Genomic DNA, 20,159 nt, shown 5'->3' on the forward strand with positions numbered 1-20,159 from the left:
TGGAACAGTGACTTCAGCCTACATTGCTTGAGCCATCCATAGGGAGTTATTAATAGCATTTACACATAGTGGTACCTGACTGTGGAAAAGCAGGACCCTTGCCCTATTGCATCTACTGAGCTTCCCACAGCATTTAAGGTCAGTGTGCTCATTAGCCTTGAGCACTCATTAGTCTTTAATCACCACCCTTCTATCAATTTGCTTAACTGAAATAATAACTCCAGTTTCTTCAGGTCACACCACAGGGGACCCGCAGCTTAATTATGCAGAATATGTAAATAAACTGATTTTAAGAATGCTTAATACTGTTAAAGTCGCTCTATTACAAGGAGCTCTGAAAAGAAAACCTCTCACAGTTATTTGAGCATTGTTTACCTCTATCACACCTTGATATTCATCTGTTGAAGGAGAAGGACCTTCAGGCATTCAGGGACACCATACCTTACCTCTTCAGTAATTAAGAAGATTCAAAAAGCCTTTTATTTCTTGTTCCTAAACAATAGTTTTAGGCAATGGAATAATAAGCTTGTTGTTTCGCAATACTTTTTAGGCTTTAATAGCTACTTCTACAGCCTAACATGCAGCTATTTTTATTAAGCACTACCACCAACAGCCAGCACTAGAGTAAAACTCACCCTTTTCTACTCAGTGCATAAACCCCTCAGCCCCCTGTGAGTGCCTTAAAAAGCCCCAATGGCCACAGTGGGCCTCACCTGAGTGTCCCCACCCATGGACTGGGATCCTACATGAGCTCAGCTCGGGAAATCATTTGCTTTTTGAGTTGTGCTGTAGGTGTTCTGTTTCTTGGTTTACCTTACTTTGTTTTTGGGTTGTGAACTGACTTCGTTACTGGATTTGAGGCCTTGTCTCCATAGGTGAGCTTTGGAAAACATCCTTTTCAGAAAGAACAGTGAGTTACTGGCACAGACTGCCAGAGAGGTGTTGGAGCCTCCATTCCTGGAAGCATTCACGTTCAAAAACTGTAGAGATGTGGTGCTGAGGGCTGTGGTAAGTGGGTATGGTGGGAATGGGTTGGATTTGATGGTCTTCAAAGTCTTTTCCAACCTGAATGGTTCAGTGATATAAGGGAAGTTCCAAGACCCCTGGCTGTCTTGTTTCCCTACTCGGATGGATTCTACTAGGCTTGTTTGCTCAACCCAGTAGCACTCTGATGCTCTTTTAGCTCCTATCTCAAGTTTTACTGCTGATATTCTGATGTTAATACTATGTCTGCTTGTCCTTGAAGATCATCCACCATCCTGGTGGTCCCTATGTGACACCCATGAAGAAGGCTTGCTCTTCCACCTGGTCCTGGCACCCCAGCCTGAAGCTCCCCCTCTTAGGTGCTGTGAGAATGTACTGCATTACATCCAGACTCTAGCTAGCTGCCCTGGGCTAAGCCCATAGGTACCAATGAGCTGCCTACAAGCAATGGTGAGTACCTGCTGCCTCTTGCTGAGTGCTTGCTATTGCCTACCCCGAGTGAGAGTGTAGTAAGGCAATGGAGGAAAGGAGCATGCAGCAGGCCAGGGTGTGTTGCATCCCCGTTTAGTGATAAAGCAATGGGGAAACAACTGCAACTACCTGCAGGGTGCTGCCTTCTCTGAGGCTGTGAAGGATTTATCCAGCTCTTCAAAGCAGCTGCAGTTTTGCTACTCGCAACCTGCAAAAATTGGAGTGGAGCAACAGTAAAGCACAGCTTTCAAAACCTCATTTTCCTTTTTTCCTTTCAAGCTGACAATAAGACTTTAAGGAAAACTTTGAATAATGGATACACTTTTGAATAATGGATGCTGTGTAGCCCAAGTCCCTTGCCTTTTCTCTCTGTGCCTGAGTGAGAAGGCTTCTAATTGCCAAGCACGTGGAGAGGAGGTGCGGAGCGCTTTGTCTCTCGCACTGCTGATTAACCAATGTGTATGTGCACATTAAAGATTCAGAGGTGGGTAAGCACATCCCAGCCCTGGGCTGTGTGCTGTGCACCATGGCTTTTAACAGCAAAAGATCTGGCACAAGATGTTTTGCATTTGTTCTTGTTTTCTTGTTCTTGTGGCTGATAGTAATCCTCCTTTTTGGGGGTCAGATTTGGCTGTTTCCATGGAGGTGCTGTTCCCATGTACTGATTGGGGAGGGAACTTTTAAATAGGGATACCCAAGCCAGTGCCTGTCCTGAGGGTTATGGCCTTGCAGGGGCTGTCTTTAGGATCAGTGTATGTTTTTTGTGCTGGATCCTCATCTGCTCCATCCCACTGTGCTGCTCAATACTTTGAAACTGGGACGGCGTGAAGCTGTGTGCTGGTGCCCCTCTGGCTCCTCAGCCTGCCCAGAAATCCTCCAGTCTGGAATATTCCTTCTCCAAATGAGCAGTGATGCAGTGGCACAGGCTGCCCATAGAGGTAGTGGGGTCACCATCCCTGGAGATGTTACAGAACCAATGGAGATGTGGCACTGAGGGATGTGGTCAGTGAGCATCGTGGGGGTGGGCTGACGGTTGGACTTGATGATCCTAGAGGTCTTTTCTGGCCTTAATTATTCTATTATTTCAACCCTTGATGCCAGAGCACTGAAATAGCCATGGAGGTGCATTGGGGTGAAGCGGAGGGTCCTCTGGGCTCTGCTAATCGGTGTTTTTAAGGACCTCACCACTGCAGAAGGATGCCAGCCAGATGTCTGCCTTCACACAGCTTGTTCCCTCTCAATTCTGCAGCTTCTTGCCTCGGAGGATAACTGCAATTTAGTTTTATTTGCCAAAATTTGACATGACTTGAGACTGTGATTTACTGCCCTTGAAGGATATGGTATATGTAACCGTGGAGGGTGTAAGTGGCTTTTCATGGTAAAGGAGTCGTAAATTGAGATGAAAAAAAAATGAGGGAAACGTTACTGTCCAACTTTACAAGGTAGCACTAAGAACAGGACACACTGAAGCCATCTGTAACTGTCATGGGTCTTTACGGTCCCTGATTGTGTGCAGTAAAGCTCCCGAATGAGCCCTGTGGTCTCTGACACGGAGGTAACCAATGCTGAGTGCTGGAGGAGACACCAGATGGCAATCTCTTCACGAGCTTGCCTGGATGCCTCAGGGCTGAGGGTTTCCAAGCTTTCCTTGGGCTGGTGCTTGCTGGGGGCCTGGGGAAGGGTCACTGCTACACCAGTGCTGGCTGGGGGCAGTGGGAGCACTTAGTCTGTGTTTTCTTGGGATCATTTGAGCTGGAAGGGTCCCTTAAAGGCCATGTGGTCCAACTCCCTGCACTGAGCAGTGACACCCACAGCTCCATCGGATGCTCAGAGCCTATTCAGCCTAACCCTGGATGCAGGGATGGGGGCACCACCACCTCTCCAGGCAACCTGTGCCACTGCGTCATTGCCTTTATTGGAAAAAAACATCTTCTATCCACTCTAAATCTCCCCTCTTTGAGTATGAAACAATTTCCCCTTGTCCTGTCACAACAGACCCTGCTAAACTGTTTATCCCCTCTTTCGTACATCCTCCTGCTTGCCTTGTGACTATTTCCAGGCCTCTTGGTTCTCTGTGTCCACTCTCAGCTGTTCTGTGTTGCAATGTGGCAGCGTGACCCGGGCAGTGTGACAGCACTGGGCTGCTTCTGCTTGTTTTTATCAGCAAATAGCCAAATTTGCACTGTGTAGTGATCGCTGCAAGGCAGTTAGCAGTGAGATAAACAGCAATTTTATGGCTGGAAAAACAGACAGGAGGGGGCTGCAGGGAAAGGCGAGATGGCAGAGGCTCTGAGCACCTGATGGAGCTGTGGGTGACCGTGTTCGGTGCAGGGGAGTTGGATCTGATGGCCTTTAAGGGTCCCTTCCAACTCAAACAATCCTGTGATTCTATGACTTGAGCTCCCTAATCGGTCCCCTTTATCCTTTGGGCATCTCCGTGGGTCATCCATTGGGATGCGCAGCAGCACAGCCTTCATTTGGGGTGGGAAATACTGGCAGCAAGGATATAGCATCCACAGCCAGCAGCAAAGCTTCCTATTGATGCCATTTAAAATAACGATCTCATCTCAGAGCTGATTAGAAACAATATAAACCACTGAAAAATAGGGCCAGGGACTGCAGCTACCTGAGTTTCTTCTTGGGGTGCAGGGATGCATGCTGATGGCTCTGCAGCCAGGTTTGGTGCCCCAGGTTTGGGCTGGCTGTGAGCAATGCAACGCATGCCCCAGGGCACGAAGAAAAATGTTTTCCATCTAATCATGTCACGGTGACAATAGCAGGGAATCCTTTTAAAGCAGAGATAAATAGGATTTTTTTTTCAAAAAGCAGTGTCCTTTCAGCTTTACATAGCAAATGCTGCCCATGCTGTGTGCTGCCTGCTTTGCAGTATATGCTTGATGGCATTCACAAGTCTGAGTGTTTCCTGGAAATCCTCCTAAAATAGAAATGCATTGGCTAGAGGAGGTGCAAGAGGCTGCCCCTCTCCTTCCACCCACTCAGTCCTTTTTATCTCTGCTTCTCTTCCCCCACTTCTCCTATCCCAGCTCCTTCCCCTGCCTCTCCTCTTCTAACATGTTTTTCTGCTTGATTTTTCTCTTAAATTGATGTTTCCCACCTGTGTGTTTTAAGCTGCCTTTGCTCACAGCTGTGTGCTGGTCATGCTCTTACATCTCCTTCTCATGCAGCGCTTCCTGCATCCCACACCTGAGTGACTGCTGCTTTTCTGCAGGTCGAGCCTCTTCCCTGCATCCCAGAGCACAAAGCATTGCTGGCAGCAGCCTGAGAAACCACCGATGAGCTGAGCATCTCCATACAGCTGTGAAACCAGTAGGAGAGCCTTAATCCCATCCTGCTCCAGCATCTTGTTGGTGCAAGGATGGTGCTTCCCTGCTCGGTGTTCCTCTGGGGGCTGACAGTGTGGCTGAGATGCTATTTTTCAGCTGAAACCTTAAATTCTGTGGAGAGTGAGCACTTATTTCTTGGGGTCTCCAGGGAAAACTTCTTATTGTCCCAGCGGGGTAGGAATGTCATGTTCTGAAATCTTTATCGTGTGCAGTTTAAATGGGGTTTTCCTGGTGGTGTGGGTGGGATTGCTGTGCTTTCTGCTCTTCCTCCAAGGCCACCCTGTGATTTTGGAAGGGGGGAGAAGGGGGGGGGGGGTAAAATGTATTGTTTTATGTTTTGCTTTCACTGTGGCTTTATTCTGATGTAATTTGCCCTCATCCCCTCCATTTGCACTGTTCTGGGGGGATCATGAGGAAGGATTTGTGGTTGCCTATAGACCAAAGTTGTTGCTGCAGGGTAAGGACTTAAGGCATTGCTGGGGTGAGCCTGCATCCTGCCCACCCTGTGTCCCATGCACAGCCCAATAGAGCAGATGTTATTTTCTTGAGTTAACTGAATAGCTTCAACAGGCTTTGTTTGTTAATTCTTCAGAGCAGTGTTAGGATGGGCAGAGGAGGACGTGTGGATCATGGCTTAGAAAAAAACCCAACCAACCAAAAGGGGAAAAGCATCTCTGGCTTATTTTTTTTCCCCTTTTTTTTGAGCTCAGAGGTTCATGTGCTCTATCTCAGGTGGGAGAGCCTTGGCTGGTCCCTGGGCTGGGCTGGGAGCTGCTGCCCTTTGTCCCCTGCGGTGGCAGTGGACTTTGGCAGTGGCGCCGGGGAGCGGAAGTGGGGCAGCAGGTGTGTGTGTGGCTGGTGGGGGGTGGTGGGGACCCCCGTCCTACGTGGGATCCAGGGGACCTGTGCCAGGGTGGGAGGACTTGCTGTGTCCAGCTGGGCCCAGAATGACCCCCAGATGCATTAAATTCTGAGTGCGAGGGGGCGATGTGTGGTTTGGTGATGGCTCCTTGCATCCTGGTGTTTTAGGAAAGCTTCAGGTGGAACCAAAAGGGAAAATACATGTTTTACCCCTACTTCTGCTGTAGGCGTTTTGGGAAGAAAGGACGGCAGTGGGGTCGGGAGGTGGGTGGAAGGTTTACAGAGGTTTTGGGGTGGGTGGAGAGCTGAAACCTGCAGGGATGGGTCTTGTTGCCTGCAGGCCATTGGAGCCGTTGGATCTGCTGCATGGAGCCCTGGGACCCACCACAGCTGCCCCCAGTGCGGCACAGCCATGCTGCTGGCAGTGGGCGGGCAGAAGGCCGCCATGGGACCCCACCGCCCTGGAGGCCCATCATCTCTGGCCCCCTGCCTCGTCCTGGCTCCTGGGACCCTGGCAGGGACCTGCACCGGCCAGCGTCCCAGGCTGAGAGCTATGAGAGCGGCCATGCCTTCCGGGCCTACTCCAGGTGGGAGCCGAGGGGCTGCTAGCACCGAGCCCCCTGCCTCATGGGTTAATGTGAGCTCCAGAGCTCAGTGTGGAGGATGCTTTGGTCTCCTGCCCCGGAGATCCCATCTGTGGGTCCGTGCCTGGTGTAGTCCAGGCTCTGGTGGGAGGTTCTCAGCTCCATGCATTAACGCTGTTTCAGGCAAGGATATGAAGACCCCCACTGGCAATACCCAGGAGCTGCCTACAGGGACAACCATGCTTACCAAAGCCACCAGTGGCAGCCCACGGCCTGGCAGGGCAACAGAGGTACCTCTGGGTCCATGGATGGACCACCTGTGGTGATGCTTTCCCCAGGATGGGATGTTCTCTAGAACATCTCCAGGGCTTTCTCCTGCCTGTGCTCCTGGGCAACGCTGCCCTGAGCTTGCATTTGGGAGCTGGATGTTTAACCCTGATCTCCATGGCTTAAAATCAGCATTAGCTCAGGGTGCAGGCTAAGTGTGGGGATGCTGATGGAGCTGTGGTTTGTGCCTGACTCATGGCTTTGCTTTTGTAACTCTGCAATTGCTCACTGCTCTGGAGGGGCAATGCAAAATCTTGTTTGCCTCTCCAGATGTGACACAGGTTAAGCCTCACGGCAAGAGCACTACTTATAGGGACCAGCACTACTACAGGGGCTACCACCCCAACCTGGCTGCCAGCCCCCTGGGGCAGGACAGGTAAGGAGGTACCTGGGCTGCACTTCCAATTGATGCCATCACCTGCTGCACAACCAGTGGGTTTGGGGCCAGTCCCCACATCTCCAGCTTCCAGGGCATCTCCTTTCCACAGGTCCCAGACCTATGATGCATATAAGGAGGGCTCCAGGCGTTCGTGGGCTGGGGTCAGCAATCTGGGGGAGGCCAGTGGCCAGCCTCAACAGGTAACCCAGAGACAAGCAGGGATGGGGGAAGACTTGGGGCTTTTGGGAGCCATTCCCATGCCCCCCTCCAGCTGGGAAAGAGGAAAGGTAAGCAAGTTTTAAGGACTTATTCTCTTTTTTCCTTGCCATGCCACGGGCCAGCCCAGCCTACTCCAGCAGTACCGTGAGTCAGGACTCAGCTCCAGTGGCTATGAGCTCAGCCAATACATCCGCGATGGAGCCGAACCCAACGACACTGCTTTTTTGGGGGGCTGGAGCCCGGTGCAAGGAGGTGAGGGCAGCTGGGGGTCTTGGTGAAGCTCTGGCAAGGGGGGAGCAAGTAAATAAATAGCAGATCTCCTAGCAACAACTGTCTCATAGCTTGAACCTTGGCTGGAGGAGGTCCAGCAAAGGGTGAGCGTGGCCTGTGGAGTGTCTGTATGGTTTGGTGGATTTGCCATGGTGGATGCAAGGAGCTGCCACCTGTTTGTCTTCTGCTTTAGGAGGGCCCTTGGAGTCAGCTGTGATGGCACCCCACAAGTTCCTGCAGCCACATGTGCCCGTCTGCTTGGGAGCTGGAGGGCAACTGGTGCTGGTGTGTCCCCACCGCCCCACTGAGGGGCAGCTCCCCCTGGTTGAGCTGCGCAGCCTGGAGGTAAGCCCTGATTCCCCAGACAGCCTGTGGTTCCCTCCCTTGAGCTGCCCCTTCCACCCCAATGGGGTCAAACACCATTCCTTGCCTCAGCGGACCCCTCAGCCACCTTTCTGTCCCCGCTGCCATCTTGCCTCCAGCCCTCATGGCCTCTCAGGCCTCATTCTGTCAGCCATATCCATTCCCTGAGTCCACCACACCTCCCTTCCTTGCCTTGCAGATGCCATCTCAACAGCCTGGTCCTTAGCACTGGATTGGATTCTATGTGATGGTTTAGGGTCTGTACTGTGGGGGTTACTTTATGATGGCATGGAGATTTTGTTCACCAACACAGTTAAACCCTTGGTCAAGGCACTAAACATTCATCTAGTCAATGAGGGTGCTAGCCTCATTTCTGGAGTTCAGCTGCTGAATTTGCTCTTGATTTTCAGGTAATCCTTCAAGGCACAACAGATCAGGAGGAACTTCAGGCCTTCCCAGGGCCTCTGGCCAGGTATGGGCATGGTGGCATTGCAGAGCTGTTTTCAGTGCTGGCACAGCTGTCACCTCTCCTTCAGCAGGAGATGAGCCCAGGGCAGGCATTGCCATCTCTGTGGCTTTGGGAGGTGATGAGTACAAGGGCCATGTCTGGGTTCTGATAGAGAACCCATCCCCTCTTCATGGTTTTGCTTGGTTTGTGTTGTGGGAATTGGCATTTTTGGATATCCAAAGGGTGTGGGTTTGGTGTGGTTTCTATCTCCAACCTTATTTTGTGTCCGTGCTCTGGCAAACTGATATTTGGAACATCTCCTTGGACCTCTAAAATCATGGGACGTACTGTGGTTTAGCCTTCCCTAAGGTTTTGCCCTCTGAGGCTGCTGAGCACCTTCCATGCAGAGGGAGCCCAGGGATGAATCACAGCATGTTGAATCAGGCTGGCTCTCTGTCATCCCCATTACACCAGAGTGCAGAAGGAAAACCATTTACTGAGCAAAAGGGCTGGGTAGACCTGGAGGTCCCTCTCCTGCCTGATATTCCTGTGTCTCTCAGCCTCTTTTGCTGTCCAGTTGTCAGATTTCTTTTTATTGTAAGATGGAGTAGTGCTACTTGGTTTGCACATAGCTTGAAGTTTCTGCCTCTGCTTCAGACCTAGAGGGTTTATATGGTCACAGGTGTCTTTTTTCCCTGTGCCATGCCAGTTAACCAAGTAAAAGATACTGCCTGTGTGTGTGCGAGCCTCTCACAGCCTTGGGTGTCTGTGGCTGTAATGGCACTGCACGTAAGCAAAATGGAGGTTCTCTGCAGATGAATTGATGAGTGAGTTAGTAGGAAGGAAGACAGAGGGTGTGAGATGGTCTCAGCATCCCCAAAACCTGCAAAGTCCTTGTAACGACCAAATTTCTTAAGCATCTTTGAGCTTAGTGTGGCCAATGCAGCGTGCAGTCATTGAGTAGTTAGGATCTTCTCTCTTCTGTCTGTCACTTCTTTGAATCTTTGGCATCCTTGTCAGTGAACTCAGAGATGCTTTGGCACTCAATTTGTCCTAGATTGCTCTCCCTTAGGTTCCTTTGGATGCCTTTCTTTGCTGCCGTAGGGAAGATCTGCACAAAGTAGATGTGATGACATTTTGCCAGCAAAAGATAGCCTCAAGCTGTGATCTCTCAACACAGAGAGGCAGAGATTCAGCTCTTCTCTGGAAACTCCTGGTCCTCCTGTGCCGACAGAATGGGGTAGGTGCCCCCAAGAAGGGCTGACCCTTTGGATCTTCGTGCTGAGGCATGTTAACATGCTCCTCGCATCCTTCTTGACCCAGCTGCTGTTTGGTGGGGAGCTATACCTTGAAGTCATCCCATTCCCACAGTACCATCAATCACTTTGGTTCTGCCTGGGTATTTGGAGCAAACCTCTTCTTCTGGATTGCTTCTCATCCTTGTGAAGTGCCAACGTTGCAGTGCAACAACAGCTCTGAGAGACTTGTGCTGTCTTTATTGAGGAGACAGCACTTGTACTTACAAGCAGACTAATCCCTTAATCCAATGAATTCTACCCAATCTAATCTATGACTGCTCCTTGGGAGCAGGTGAACAAGATCATCAGAACAAGTCGAGCTGGCTACTTTGCCCCCCAGAAATGCATCCTAGTGGCCAAGGCTGGTCTTGCTGGGAGCAGTGTGAGGGCTGGAAGTGCCACGAGGCAGCCTCCATTGGCCTTTCTCCTCCCCTTCCTTTCCACAGTCCATGGTGGGCTCGGACGTGGCGGAGCTGCTGATGCAGGACTGCAGGCAGCAGGAGAGGTACAAGAGGCAGGAGCCGGCGGTGGGCCCCGTCAGCCTGGCAGATGAGGAGTGGCGTCAACTGGGGACACCGGACCTCATCACAGGGGAAGTCCCTCCTGTGGTAGAGACACAGGCACAGATAGTGGAGAAGTTCACCAAGCTCCTCTACTATGGCAGGAAGAAAGTAAGCGTGGTTTGGGAAATAGTGCTGATTGCTTTTTGTGTTGGCTCCGTTGGCCTCCTTAAAGGGAAGGGTGGTCTAGAGGTGCCTTGTGGTTGTGACATCTACCCTTCAAGTTGAGCTCGTACAACATATGTCACTGTGGAATGTAGAAAGCTAAAGAGGCCTTAGTGAATATACTTTGTGACTATGTGCATATAATACTGCGTAAATCCAATGGGATCTGGGGCTCTTCTCCAAAATGAGGGAGCAGAGGAGGAGGGCAAGGAGCTGGAGTGTGTGCAGACCCCTTAACCCTCTGCCTTGACTGCAGGATGCACTGGTTTGGGCCATGAGAAACCAGCTGTGGGGCCACGCTCTCTTCCTGTCCAGCAAGATGGATCCTCGCACCTACAGTTGGGTGCTCAGTGGGTAAGTTGGGGAGGTTAAAGCACGGTGCTCTGTGACCAGCTTTGCCGAGCACAGATGCCCTTGGGTGCTCCCAGCCCCAGTGCTGACCAAAAGAGCCCTGGTTTCAGCTGGACCTTTTTAGAGGAGTCAGAGGGGACAAGGAGCATCCTTGAGTTCTTCAGGCTTCCTGGTGGATGGGAGGAACTAAACCAGGGGTTGGGAGGCAGAAGGAAAGCTGTTTCCCAGAGTCATGGGGTGGATTTGTTGAGTCCTTGGTTTTGCCCTTAGCTGGAGGTCAGCAAAGGCTGGGTGGTGAGAGCCATCTTTACTGGGATCCAACCCAGTCTGAGTCATTCATTCCACTCAGGAGTGTTTTCTGGTGGAATTAATGTACTTAGTCTGGATTGAATTGATCCCTTCAGGGAGAGTTAAGCAAAAATTTTCTCCTGCGTAACTCAAATCCGTTTAAGGAGGTTTTATCCAGCACTGTCCTTGAGACTCTGCTGGAGGCAACGCAGATCCCCAGCCTGATGGGGCTTGCTCTCCTTTTTGCCCTCCCTTCCCCAGCTAAGCGCAGCTCCCTAGGACGTGCTTTCCTTCCTCCACAGGTTCACCAGCACTCTGGCCACCAACGACCCACTGCAGACCTTCTTCCAGCTCATGTCAGGAAGGATCCCGCAGGCAGCGCAGGTCTGTGAGCAGCAGGCTGGTCCCATTGCCCATCTCACCCACCTGATGATAACCATCCCGCTTCACCTTCACTTCCCTCTCCTCCAGAGCTGCGGGGATGCCAAGTGGGGAGACTGGAGGCCCCACTTGGCCGTGCTGCTGTCCAACAAGGTGGGAGACATGGAGCTGAACCACCGGGCCATCGTCACCATGGGAGACACCTTGGGTGAGCAAGGCCACTTGAGAAAGAGAACGGAGTGGTTGGGTTGGGGTTTGCCTGTGAGTCTGAAGGCCTTCACGGCAACGCTGAGCATGGGTTGCTGTCCCTCAGGGCTAAGTTCTGTGTCTTTCTCCCATCCAGCTGGCAAGGGAGCAGTGGAGGCGGCTCACTTCTGCTACCTGATGGCAGATATTCCATTTGGTTACTTTGGGGTGAAGGCAGACCGCATGGCTCTGCTGGGCAGCAGCCACCGGTGAGTCAGCCCAGCCCTGCAGGGCTACATCTCCAACTCTTCCCCATTCCTGTGATTTCTTCTGCAAAATAAGAAAGAAAAAGCTTGGGGGTTTTACTGCCCTTAATGGCAGCTCTGTTCTGGGCCCTTCCAGCTGCACCATGGCATGGCTTTGGGCACCATGGCATGGCTTTGGGCACCATGGCATGGCTTTGGGCACCATGGCATGGCTTTGGGCACCATGGCATGGCTTTGGGCACCATGGCATGGCTTTGGGCACCATGGCATGGCTTTGGGCACCATGGCATGGCTTTGGGCACCATGGCATGGCTTTGGGCACCATGGCATGGCTTTGGGCACCATGGCATGGCTTTGGGCACCATGGCATGGCTTTGGGCATGGAAAGCCTTGCTACTGTGCCCTGAACATCTCTCCCCTCTGCCCTGCAGCCAGGCATTCACCCAGTTTGCCACCACTGAGGCCATCCAGCGCATGGAAATCTTTGAGTACTGCCAGCAGCTGCGGCACCCCACATCCTTCCTGCTCCCATTCCAGGTACTGGGTTCAAGCAAGAACAGCTGCTGCTCAAAATGGACTGAAGACACCCCAAAAGCATCCCCCAGCCCTAAGGGGGTGAGGTGGAGGTCACTCTCCAAACTTTGGTCCTTTGTTGGGTTTTACGGACGCTGGGGGGACTGTGCTGGCCAAGGGGCTGCTCCAAGGCAGGGAACTGGGTTTTAGGGTCTGGGGGGTGCGTGAGCATCTCCTTGCTCCCATCCCATGGCCACTGCTCTCCCAAGGTGTACAAGCTCCTCTATGCCTCCCGCCTGGCTGACCATGGGCTGCCAGCCCAAGCCCTGCTCTACTGTGAGCAGATTGCTACCGTGCTCCTCCAGCAGGACCCAACCAGCCACCCCGTCCTGGCCCAGCAGCTGACCAAGGTGAGTCTTGTGCCTTTGTCATGTGAATCTTGCATGGGGATGTTGCTGGGGGCCTGCTGGCTCGGGGATTTCACATGGGTGCCTATGCTCATCGACATGTTTTATGCCAGATAGGGTAGGAGCTGTTTGCAGACAAAGGACTTCAGGGTTTGGATGTCCCCAAGTCACCTCCCCCAGGTGCTCATTGTCCCCACACTTGGGCATCCAAGCATCCCATGTCCCACAGGCTGCACACCTCCCACCATGACAACACCTTGGCGTGGGCAGCCGGATGCTGCTGTGCTGCAGGAGCTGCCCCCAGCCCCAAAACTTGGTGCTGCACACTGCAGCCCCCCTGCTGCATCACAGAAACCTATTTACTGCCTAACAGCCTCTCAGATCTGCAGTTCTGCTGGGGATAATGCTCCTCCTGGGAGAAAACACTTTCATCTGAAAAACCAGTGCATTCATACACACTCTTGTCTTTGATGTTTTAGACTGTGTTACAAATTATGATACACATTAGTGTTTGATTAAGACTTCCCCTCTTTTGAAGCCGGGGACGGTATACAACCAGGTGCTGGTTCATTAATATTGGATCAAAGTGCACATTAGCTTTTGGATTAAACATTCCCCCCGTTTAGGAGTAATCATGCTTATAATTTCCTCTTTCCTGCTATTGATTTGGGATGAGTGCAGGCTTGCACAAAGCTGGGACACACAGGGGTCCGGCTGTGCTGGGTGGCTCTGGCCAGTCCCTGTCCCCAGCATGTGTCTCATCTGGCTGTCACCAATGAATCACAGCATTGTTTGAGCTGAAAGGGTCCCTTAAAGGCCATCTGGTCCAACCCCCTGCACTGAGCAGGGACATCCACTGCTCCATCAGGTGCTCAGAGCCCCATCCAGCCTGACCTCGGCTGTCTGCAGGGATGGGGCACCACCATCTCTTTGGGCAACCCATGCCAATGCCCCACCAGGATGTGGGCGCAGACCCTTCTCATGTTGGAGAAGCAAAACGTGCAGCAGTACTGCAGTGAGGGACATGGGGGAGACAGCGGAGCGTGGAAGAAATACAGAGCACAACATGACAGCAGGATGCTGTTGGTGGGGGGAGGGGGGGGGGGGGGAGAGGGGGAAAAAAAAGAAGGTGATGTTATCATGTTATTCTGGGCTGTGAGAGCACGAATGGCATGTGTGAGACAAGGAGGTGATAATCCCCCATGCTTGAGGGTCTCAGCTGGGGCCCTGTGCCCTGTTTCGGATGCGCAGCACAGGGATAGTGCCAGATTGGTGCAGAAGAGGAGAGCTCAGTGATAAGAGGTGAAAGGAAAAATGACCTCAGGGTTGTTTTCTGCAAGCAAGATAAGGCGGAGAGGAAAAGGGTGCAGGGGGTTGTGATACAGGTCTGCCAGTGTGTGGGGAAGCTGGTTTTAGGGAGCAAGGATCGAGAGGCTTAATTTGCAGTGAGGTCAGGAACAGCCCCGTGTCCCTGCACCACAGCTGGCTGAGCGACTGAAGCTCTGTGACCCACTGCTGCTGGAGATGCCTGAGCAGGACCCGGTGCTGGAGCCCCAGTGGCTGCTGCAGCTCCGCACCTACTGCCAGCACTGCCAGGTGAGGAGCAGCTTTGGGCATGCTTTGCCCTCTGCTTTCCCCTCCTGCCCACTCCTAGCGGGGCAGGAAGCTTTGGTGGTGGTGTGGGTCTTGTGCTGCAGTGTCCTTTGCTCTTTGCCCCATGCCACCTATCATCCTGTCCCCTTTCTTTGCACTGGCTCCCTGCAGGTGCAGGATGACCTCGCTCCAGAGGTGGCACTGACCCAGCCAGAGCCCTGGGATACTACAGCCACCCCAGGTAAGGGAACAAAGCCCAGGGGGCCCCAGCCTAGCAGCTAAATTCCTTGAGCTCCAGGTTCCAGCATGGGTGCTGCGTGCCCATCCACTGGGTGCCCCATGGAGAAGCTATAGCCACCTCCATCCATGCAATGCCTACGTGCTCCTGGCTGCCTGGTTGGCTCTGGTTTCCTGGAGATGCCAGCACTGATGGGTGGAGGACTGATGCAGATAGGATAAAAATGACAAATCTCTCTGAGCCGTTTCTTCCTATCAGCTTTCCTCACTGCTGCCAAATTCTCTTTTGAGGAGCTCTGCCTGGCAGTAAAAAGGATCATCAATCCTGATTGCCTCCTGCTGCTATCGGGGCTGAGGCTATGATCATCCCTGTCTGGAAAAGGAAACCATTGCAGGTGGTTTGGGATGACTCCTTCAAGCCATGGCCTCAGCAGTACCTCTGCTTTCCTTGCACCCGGGGCTTCCCTGCATTGCGTCAGGGTCCTGCCTGGTGGTACCTGTGGGCAGTGGGACAGAAGATGCCCTATGAATGGCACATTCCATGTTGTCCTGGGGTCCCTGTTCACCCTGGCAGCTCCTACTGATGTGTAATGGAGAAGGAGAAAACCCTCTGCACCAGCCCTGATGGAACTGCAAACGGTGCTGTGAGCTTCAGCTGTCTTTTCTAGGCAGAGAGATGGTCCATGAGCAGCCCCATAGCGATGGCCCCCACGATGAGCAGTGGCACCAGCCCCCTGTGCCACTGCAGGGACCTGATCCCCACCAGGATGTGTCCATCCCGCCCCTGGAGGTTGCAGTGTTGGGTGTGGGGCCGATCTCCCAGGAAGAGCTTTGCACTGAGCCCTCTCTGCAGGCAGTGCCAACAGCAGGTAGGTGCCCGAGTGCCTCTCCCCATGCTGTAGCAGTCATGAATGGTGTCCCTTGGGAATGCTGCTACTGCCTCACCAGCACCTTGCTTCCCTGGATCGTGCTTCACCCAGATTCAGGGTCACGGTCACCTTGTCCAAAGCAGCAAAGCACTAAAACCACCCCTGGTGGAAATGAGGCAGGAGCAAACTGGTCTCAGCCCTGACCGTGCCTTCTCCATCTCTCATCAAGGGGATGCTGAGGAGCCCCAGGATGCCCATGGGGTGCAGCAGCCGGTGCTGGCAGAGCTGGTGAGTTGAGGCAGTCACACCATGGTGCTTGGGGTTGGGATGCGGGACTCACAGGTGCTGTGTTCCAGCCTTGGTCTCCAATGCCAGCAGGAATTAAGCACAAGGGCTCGCTCGGCCTCAGAGAGCTCCACAGCATCCCTGGAGGAAGACAGCCAGACATCCTCAGACAGCCCTGCTGAGGAGCTGGAGGGGACATCGGAGGACAAGGTGAGTGGGTTGCAGGCAGCTGGATGTGTGGCTGTCCCCACTGTGGCTGTCTCCTGCCTGGCCACCCTCTCCCAGCCATACCTTGGGCAGGATGGCGTTGTCCCCATGTGGCTGCCATCTGTCAGTGTGGGTGTTGGCGGTGCGAGGGGAGCTGTGGGCTCATGGCATCCTCACCTGCTCACTGCTTTGACATGGAAGCCTTTCCTTGCTAGAGCTCTGGGTTCCGGTGGTTCGGCTGGTTTCGGTCCAAGCCCCAGAAGGAAACCTCACCCAAAGCCACAACCTCAGGCTCCCCCACGCCGGGACTGCAGGTAGGGGTGACACCCAGGGTGCAGCATGGCAGCGGTGGCACATTGCTCCTTTCATCCCTCCTCTCCATCCTTTTACCCTGGAAGCGAATCCTTTACTGATGATAACTGTAAATAAATGGAGTGCCTTTGCTGCGTGAGCTGTGCTCGGTGCCCTCACCAGGTCAATGCACTTACAGGATCGGAGGTCCCCATCCCCACCCGGTGCTGTCCCTTCGGCTCAGCCCCCAGCATCCCCATCTCCTTACAGAAACCCTGGTAAGTGCTCCCATTGGGAAGCTGCTCCTTTCTATTCAGAGCGGAATGACGGGAGGCTGAAATATCCTTGTTGCTGCAGTGTCGATCGACATGAAGGGCCCGTGGGATGCAGATGGCCACGAGGTGAGGAGAGCTGTGGCTGTGCCTGTGTTGGGGATGCTCTGCTTGGGGTGGCTGCGGAGCTGCGGTCAGCTCTAAGGTTCTCCCTTTGCCCATTGCAGCCACTCCCAGGGATGGTTCCGCTTTTCAACCCTGCTCAGGTTTCCCAGGTGAGGTGGGCAGCCCTGCCTTGGGGCTGCCCGTTACATTGGGGAGGGGGGGGTGATGGGTGTATAACCATCTCTGAACCACTCTCTGTGCTTCCCAGCTCGCCGCTGCCCGGCCCACCCAACCCAGGCTGCTCTCACAGCGCCGCTACCCCAACCCACTGTGAGTGGGGGTCGGTGTGTGTGTGTGTGTGTGTGTGTGTGTGTGTGGGAGAAGCTTGGAGAAAACAACAGCACTTTGTGGAATGCTTTCATCCAAAACGGTGTTGGCTTTTTTGTTGGCTTTTTACATAGTGGAGGGGGGGGGGGGGGGAAGGAGGCGGCATAGGGTGGGAAGTGGGAAGCAGCAAAATATGGTGGGATAAGGGGAAATGGTTTCACAGGGAGAGAGGGGGATTTAGGCTGGATAGAGGGGAGGTGTGTTTTCCAACAAGGGCGGTGAGGCAGTGGCACAGGTTGCCCAGAGAGGAGGTGGTGGTGCGCCATCCCTGCAGCCATCGAGGTTTGTGAGCGCTGCTGGAGCTGTGGGTGTCGCACAGCTCGGTGCAGGCAGTGGGTCGGCTCTCACGGTCCCTTCCGACCCCAAGCATGAAAAAGTTGTCCGGCGGAGAGTAGTCTGAATTAGGTTGTGCGGCGCTGCCCCACCTCACCCATTGGACTCAGCACGCCGGCCGTGAGTCTGTCTCAAAGCACCGCGGGGCCACGAGCATCCGCCCCGGCTCAGATCAGCTCCGCAGCCGTTCGGGCTTCTCCTGCCCAGGCCGGCCCGCGCGGCGCCCCCCCTTGCTGGTGGCTCACCCACCCACGCGGGCGGGGCTCTGCTGGAGCCGCCTCATGGCCCTTCCCTCAGACCTTCCCCGAGGCGGAGAAGCGCGGGTGACGGACACCCAGTGCGTGGCCTCGACGGTGAGCTTCCTCCGGACGTTTGCGCACTTTGTGGAAGTGCCTATATACAGCTCTGGTTCCGGAACCCTTTTAGAGTAGGGCGAGTTACCCGGCATGCTCTGCGGTGTATGCTAATGACGGCGGCCCCGCCCCGCCTCGTGCTGGGAGTGGGGGAGCGGCGGTATACGGAGCGGTTGGGAGGGTGCAGGAGTTGCGCGTGCCCCACCCGTCGAGGTCCCCAAGGCCATGGATGGGGCCACGGGCAGCCTCAGCTTGGGGGGTTGGGGGTGTGAATGGGTCTGGTGCCGCTGGGAACTCACCCTTGGCTTGCAGCAGCGCGTGGAAGCCCAGAATGGGTAACTGGCTGACGGAGCTCATTGCTCATTAGTAGTGAGGGTGTGCACTTTCTCCCCCTGTCGGACAGAATGGGGCTGCTTGTGGGGCAGCCTGCGGGCATCACCTGCATCTGGAGCCAACCGCGCCCTGAGCAGCGATGTATTTAGGAATCGCATACCTGATGAGGTGCTTTGAGATGCTGCTTCCACACCGCGCAAGGAGATACCGCTGCGTTCAGCTCGTTCTTCCGGCATCCCCCTCCCGGCTGCGCTCAGTGCCTGTGTCCCACCGGGCTCGGCGGGGCTGTGATCTTTTAGAGCTGTTATTTATTAGATGAAGTGCCGGGTGATGACCTTGTCTCTGTTCCTTCAGCTCCCGGTGACACCCGCCGTGCAGCTGGCTGTCCGAGGTCACTTACTGATCTGCTGTACGAAGCAAGCTTTCATTGCTCGCTCCGGTGTCACTGGGACATGAATATTAACGAAGCCTCCGGTGTCCCGCGGTGCTGGCTGTCACTGTGGACCACCCAGGGCTCGTTTGGAGCTGCTTTGCTCCGCAGGGAACTCCGTGATGGGAGCTGTAATAAAGTGGTTGTGACCTCTGCTCCAAAGCGCTGCTCGGGACTTTGGAGGATATCTGATGTCTGTGATGCTGTTGGTTGCAGCTTCAGGTGGCACGTGTTGTTGTTAATGGGACAGCACCTTGGAATCATGGAATGTTCCCATTTGGAAGGGTCCCATGAGCATCACAGAGGCTGATTTCGGCTCTCCTTCAGCCCTGGGCAAACAGTGGGGTGGGGGGCAGGCACAACCCCCAGTGCCTCCTGCACCTGTGATGCTGAGGGACCTATGCTGCTCTTGGAGATCTTAAGAGCCGAATGTATCATCTCAGGGCTGTGAATTACTGTTGGAGAGACGAAAAAAGCGAAAAAGTTAGAAGCCTCTGACAGCATAGGGTAAAAGCATCACCTTTCTTGACGTGTTTGTCATGAGTGGAGACGGTATCTGGTGGTAGAGATGAAGAGAAGTTGCGTGCTGGTTGGTGTTAATTACAAAGAGAAAAACGCATGAAAAATCAAGCGAAATGGAATCCCACTGCATCTGCTATTCCCAGAGTGGAAGGCCTCGGTGCATCTCATTAGTTTAAAACCCCTGATGGTGAGAGCTCATCTTCCGACAGGAGATTGATGTGACATTGAGACCAGGGAGAGGATTAGCTGCCCGCCTGTGAACTTGTCCAAAGGAGTTTAACATGTAAATGTTCCAGCAGTGCGGCTCCCAGTGAGAAGGCATGCCCGTTAATTAAGGCCCCCGGGACCGCATGGTTGCAATGAGGGAGGGATGAGCTCTGTGCATGCAGAAAGGCCTGCTGCTGTTTTCTCTATGGTAGGGCCCTTTTGACTGAGAGCTATGCATGTGTGGGTGAGCTCTGCTGGTTGCTGGGATGATTTGCTGTAGGGCAAGGTGAGCGTTGCGGGTGTTGGGTTGGGATTGCACCCAACTGTCATGCAAGAGGGGTTGGGATCCTTCTCCATCCTTTGCGGTGTGTCTCTACTTCTTACCTGCCTGCTCTCAAGCCCTGCTTACAACAAACAGACCTTCAGGTACTTCATGGGAGGAGAGGCTCCAGGAGGAGAGCCTGTGCCCCGCTGCGGTGCCTTGCAGCTCCTGTGTGAGGATGAACCAGGTTAGGATGCGGCAGCCTGGAAAAGATGGAGCGAGGAGGGCTGGTGAGAGACCCACGCGGTTCTAAGCAGTGCTGAGGAGGTGATTAGGAAGCAGTGGCGTGTTGTTTCCTGCAGTGCAAGGAGCTGGGGTTGCCTGCTGAAAGCTTCAGCCTCCGTGCGGGTTTGGAGCAATGCAGGTTTGAACCGAACTGCGTTACAGAGCTGTGTGTATTTGGGGGAAGTAAGTCAGCCGTGGCAGCTTGTCGTCCTGGGATGTCAGGAGACCAGAAATATCGTGAGCCTTTAAAAGGGAATTTGGCAATGTCATGGCAGGTAAGTCTTGTCAGCGGGCCTGAACGCAGCCCCAAAGGGCTGGATGACCCAATGCCCTGCAGGATGACACAATGCTCTGCAGGAAGACCCTCTTTTTGGGAGGCTGTGATCCAAACAGCCCTCTCAGCTCAAGCAGAAGAAGTGTTCCTCGGTGCAGACGCTTATGTTTCTTCTTGTACCCACGCCTGCCTTGCAGAAGTTGCAGCTGCGTGTGGGTTGCTTGGTGACAGTTCTTCTGGGCAGGGTAG

At 53.8% G+C, this 20,159-nt stretch overlaps 1 protein-coding gene across 11 annotated transcripts; it reads left to right on the plus strand.

Moving 5' to 3' along the window:
• The first annotated feature begins 1,371 nt into the window (after window positions 1-1,371).
• SEC16B (SEC16 homolog B, endoplasmic reticulum export factor) lies at window positions 1,372-16,952 on the plus strand. Of its 11 annotated transcripts, none has more exons than XM_040704560.2 (27): window positions 1,372-1,434; window positions 4,685-4,973; window positions 6,001-6,247; window positions 6,428-6,534; window positions 6,842-6,947; window positions 7,060-7,150; window positions 7,292-7,421; window positions 7,633-7,784; window positions 8,213-8,274; window positions 9,355-9,490; window positions 9,995-10,219; window positions 10,530-10,627; window positions 11,215-11,296; window positions 11,384-11,501; window positions 11,637-11,748; window positions 12,177-12,282; window positions 12,528-12,668; window positions 14,148-14,261; window positions 14,430-14,499; window positions 15,164-15,364; window positions 15,594-15,652; window positions 15,740-15,859; window positions 16,072-16,170; window positions 16,347-16,425; window positions 16,505-16,548; window positions 16,647-16,694; window positions 16,793-16,952. In XM_040704560.2, the coding sequence occupies exons 2-27, from the start codon at window positions 4,832-4,834 to the stop codon at window positions 16,856-16,858; spliced, it is 2,955 nt and encodes a 984-aa protein (XP_040560494.1). In that variant the 5' UTR covers window positions 1,372-1,434; window positions 4,685-4,831; the 3' UTR covers window positions 16,859-16,952. The 11 variants fall into 11 exon arrangements, with proteins under 11 accessions (XP_040560494.1, XP_040560497.1, XP_040560498.1 ...); XM_040704563.2 differs by having other exon boundaries at window positions 15,743-15,859; XM_040704564.2 differs by having other exon boundaries at window positions 4,685-4,919.
• Window positions 16,953-20,159: the final 3,207 nt, after the last annotated feature.

Source organism: Gallus gallus, chromosome 8 (genome assembly GCF_016699485.2).
Source record: "Gallus gallus isolate bGalGal1 chromosome 8, bGalGal1.mat.broiler.GRCg7b, whole genome shotgun sequence".
Taxonomy (NCBI): Eukaryota; Metazoa; Chordata; class Aves; order Galliformes; family Phasianidae; genus Gallus; species Gallus gallus.

What these genes read in the sequence shown, in the direction of transcription:
- SEC16B (XM_040704561.2), top strand. Translation starts at nt 4,832, where the DNA reads ATGGTGCTTCCCTGCTCGGTGTTCCTCTGGGGGCTGACAGTGTGGCTG. An exon ending in GCCTTCCGGGCCTACTCCAG is followed by an intron (nt 6,248 to 6,427) that starts GTGGGAGCCGAG and finishes ACGCTGTTTCAG; the next exon opens with GCAAGGATATGAAGACCCCC. An exon ending in GGATCCCGCAGGCAGCGCAG is followed by an intron (nt 11,297 to 11,383) that starts GTCTGTGAGCAG and finishes CCTCTCCTCCAG; the next exon opens with AGCTGCGGGGATGCCAAGTG.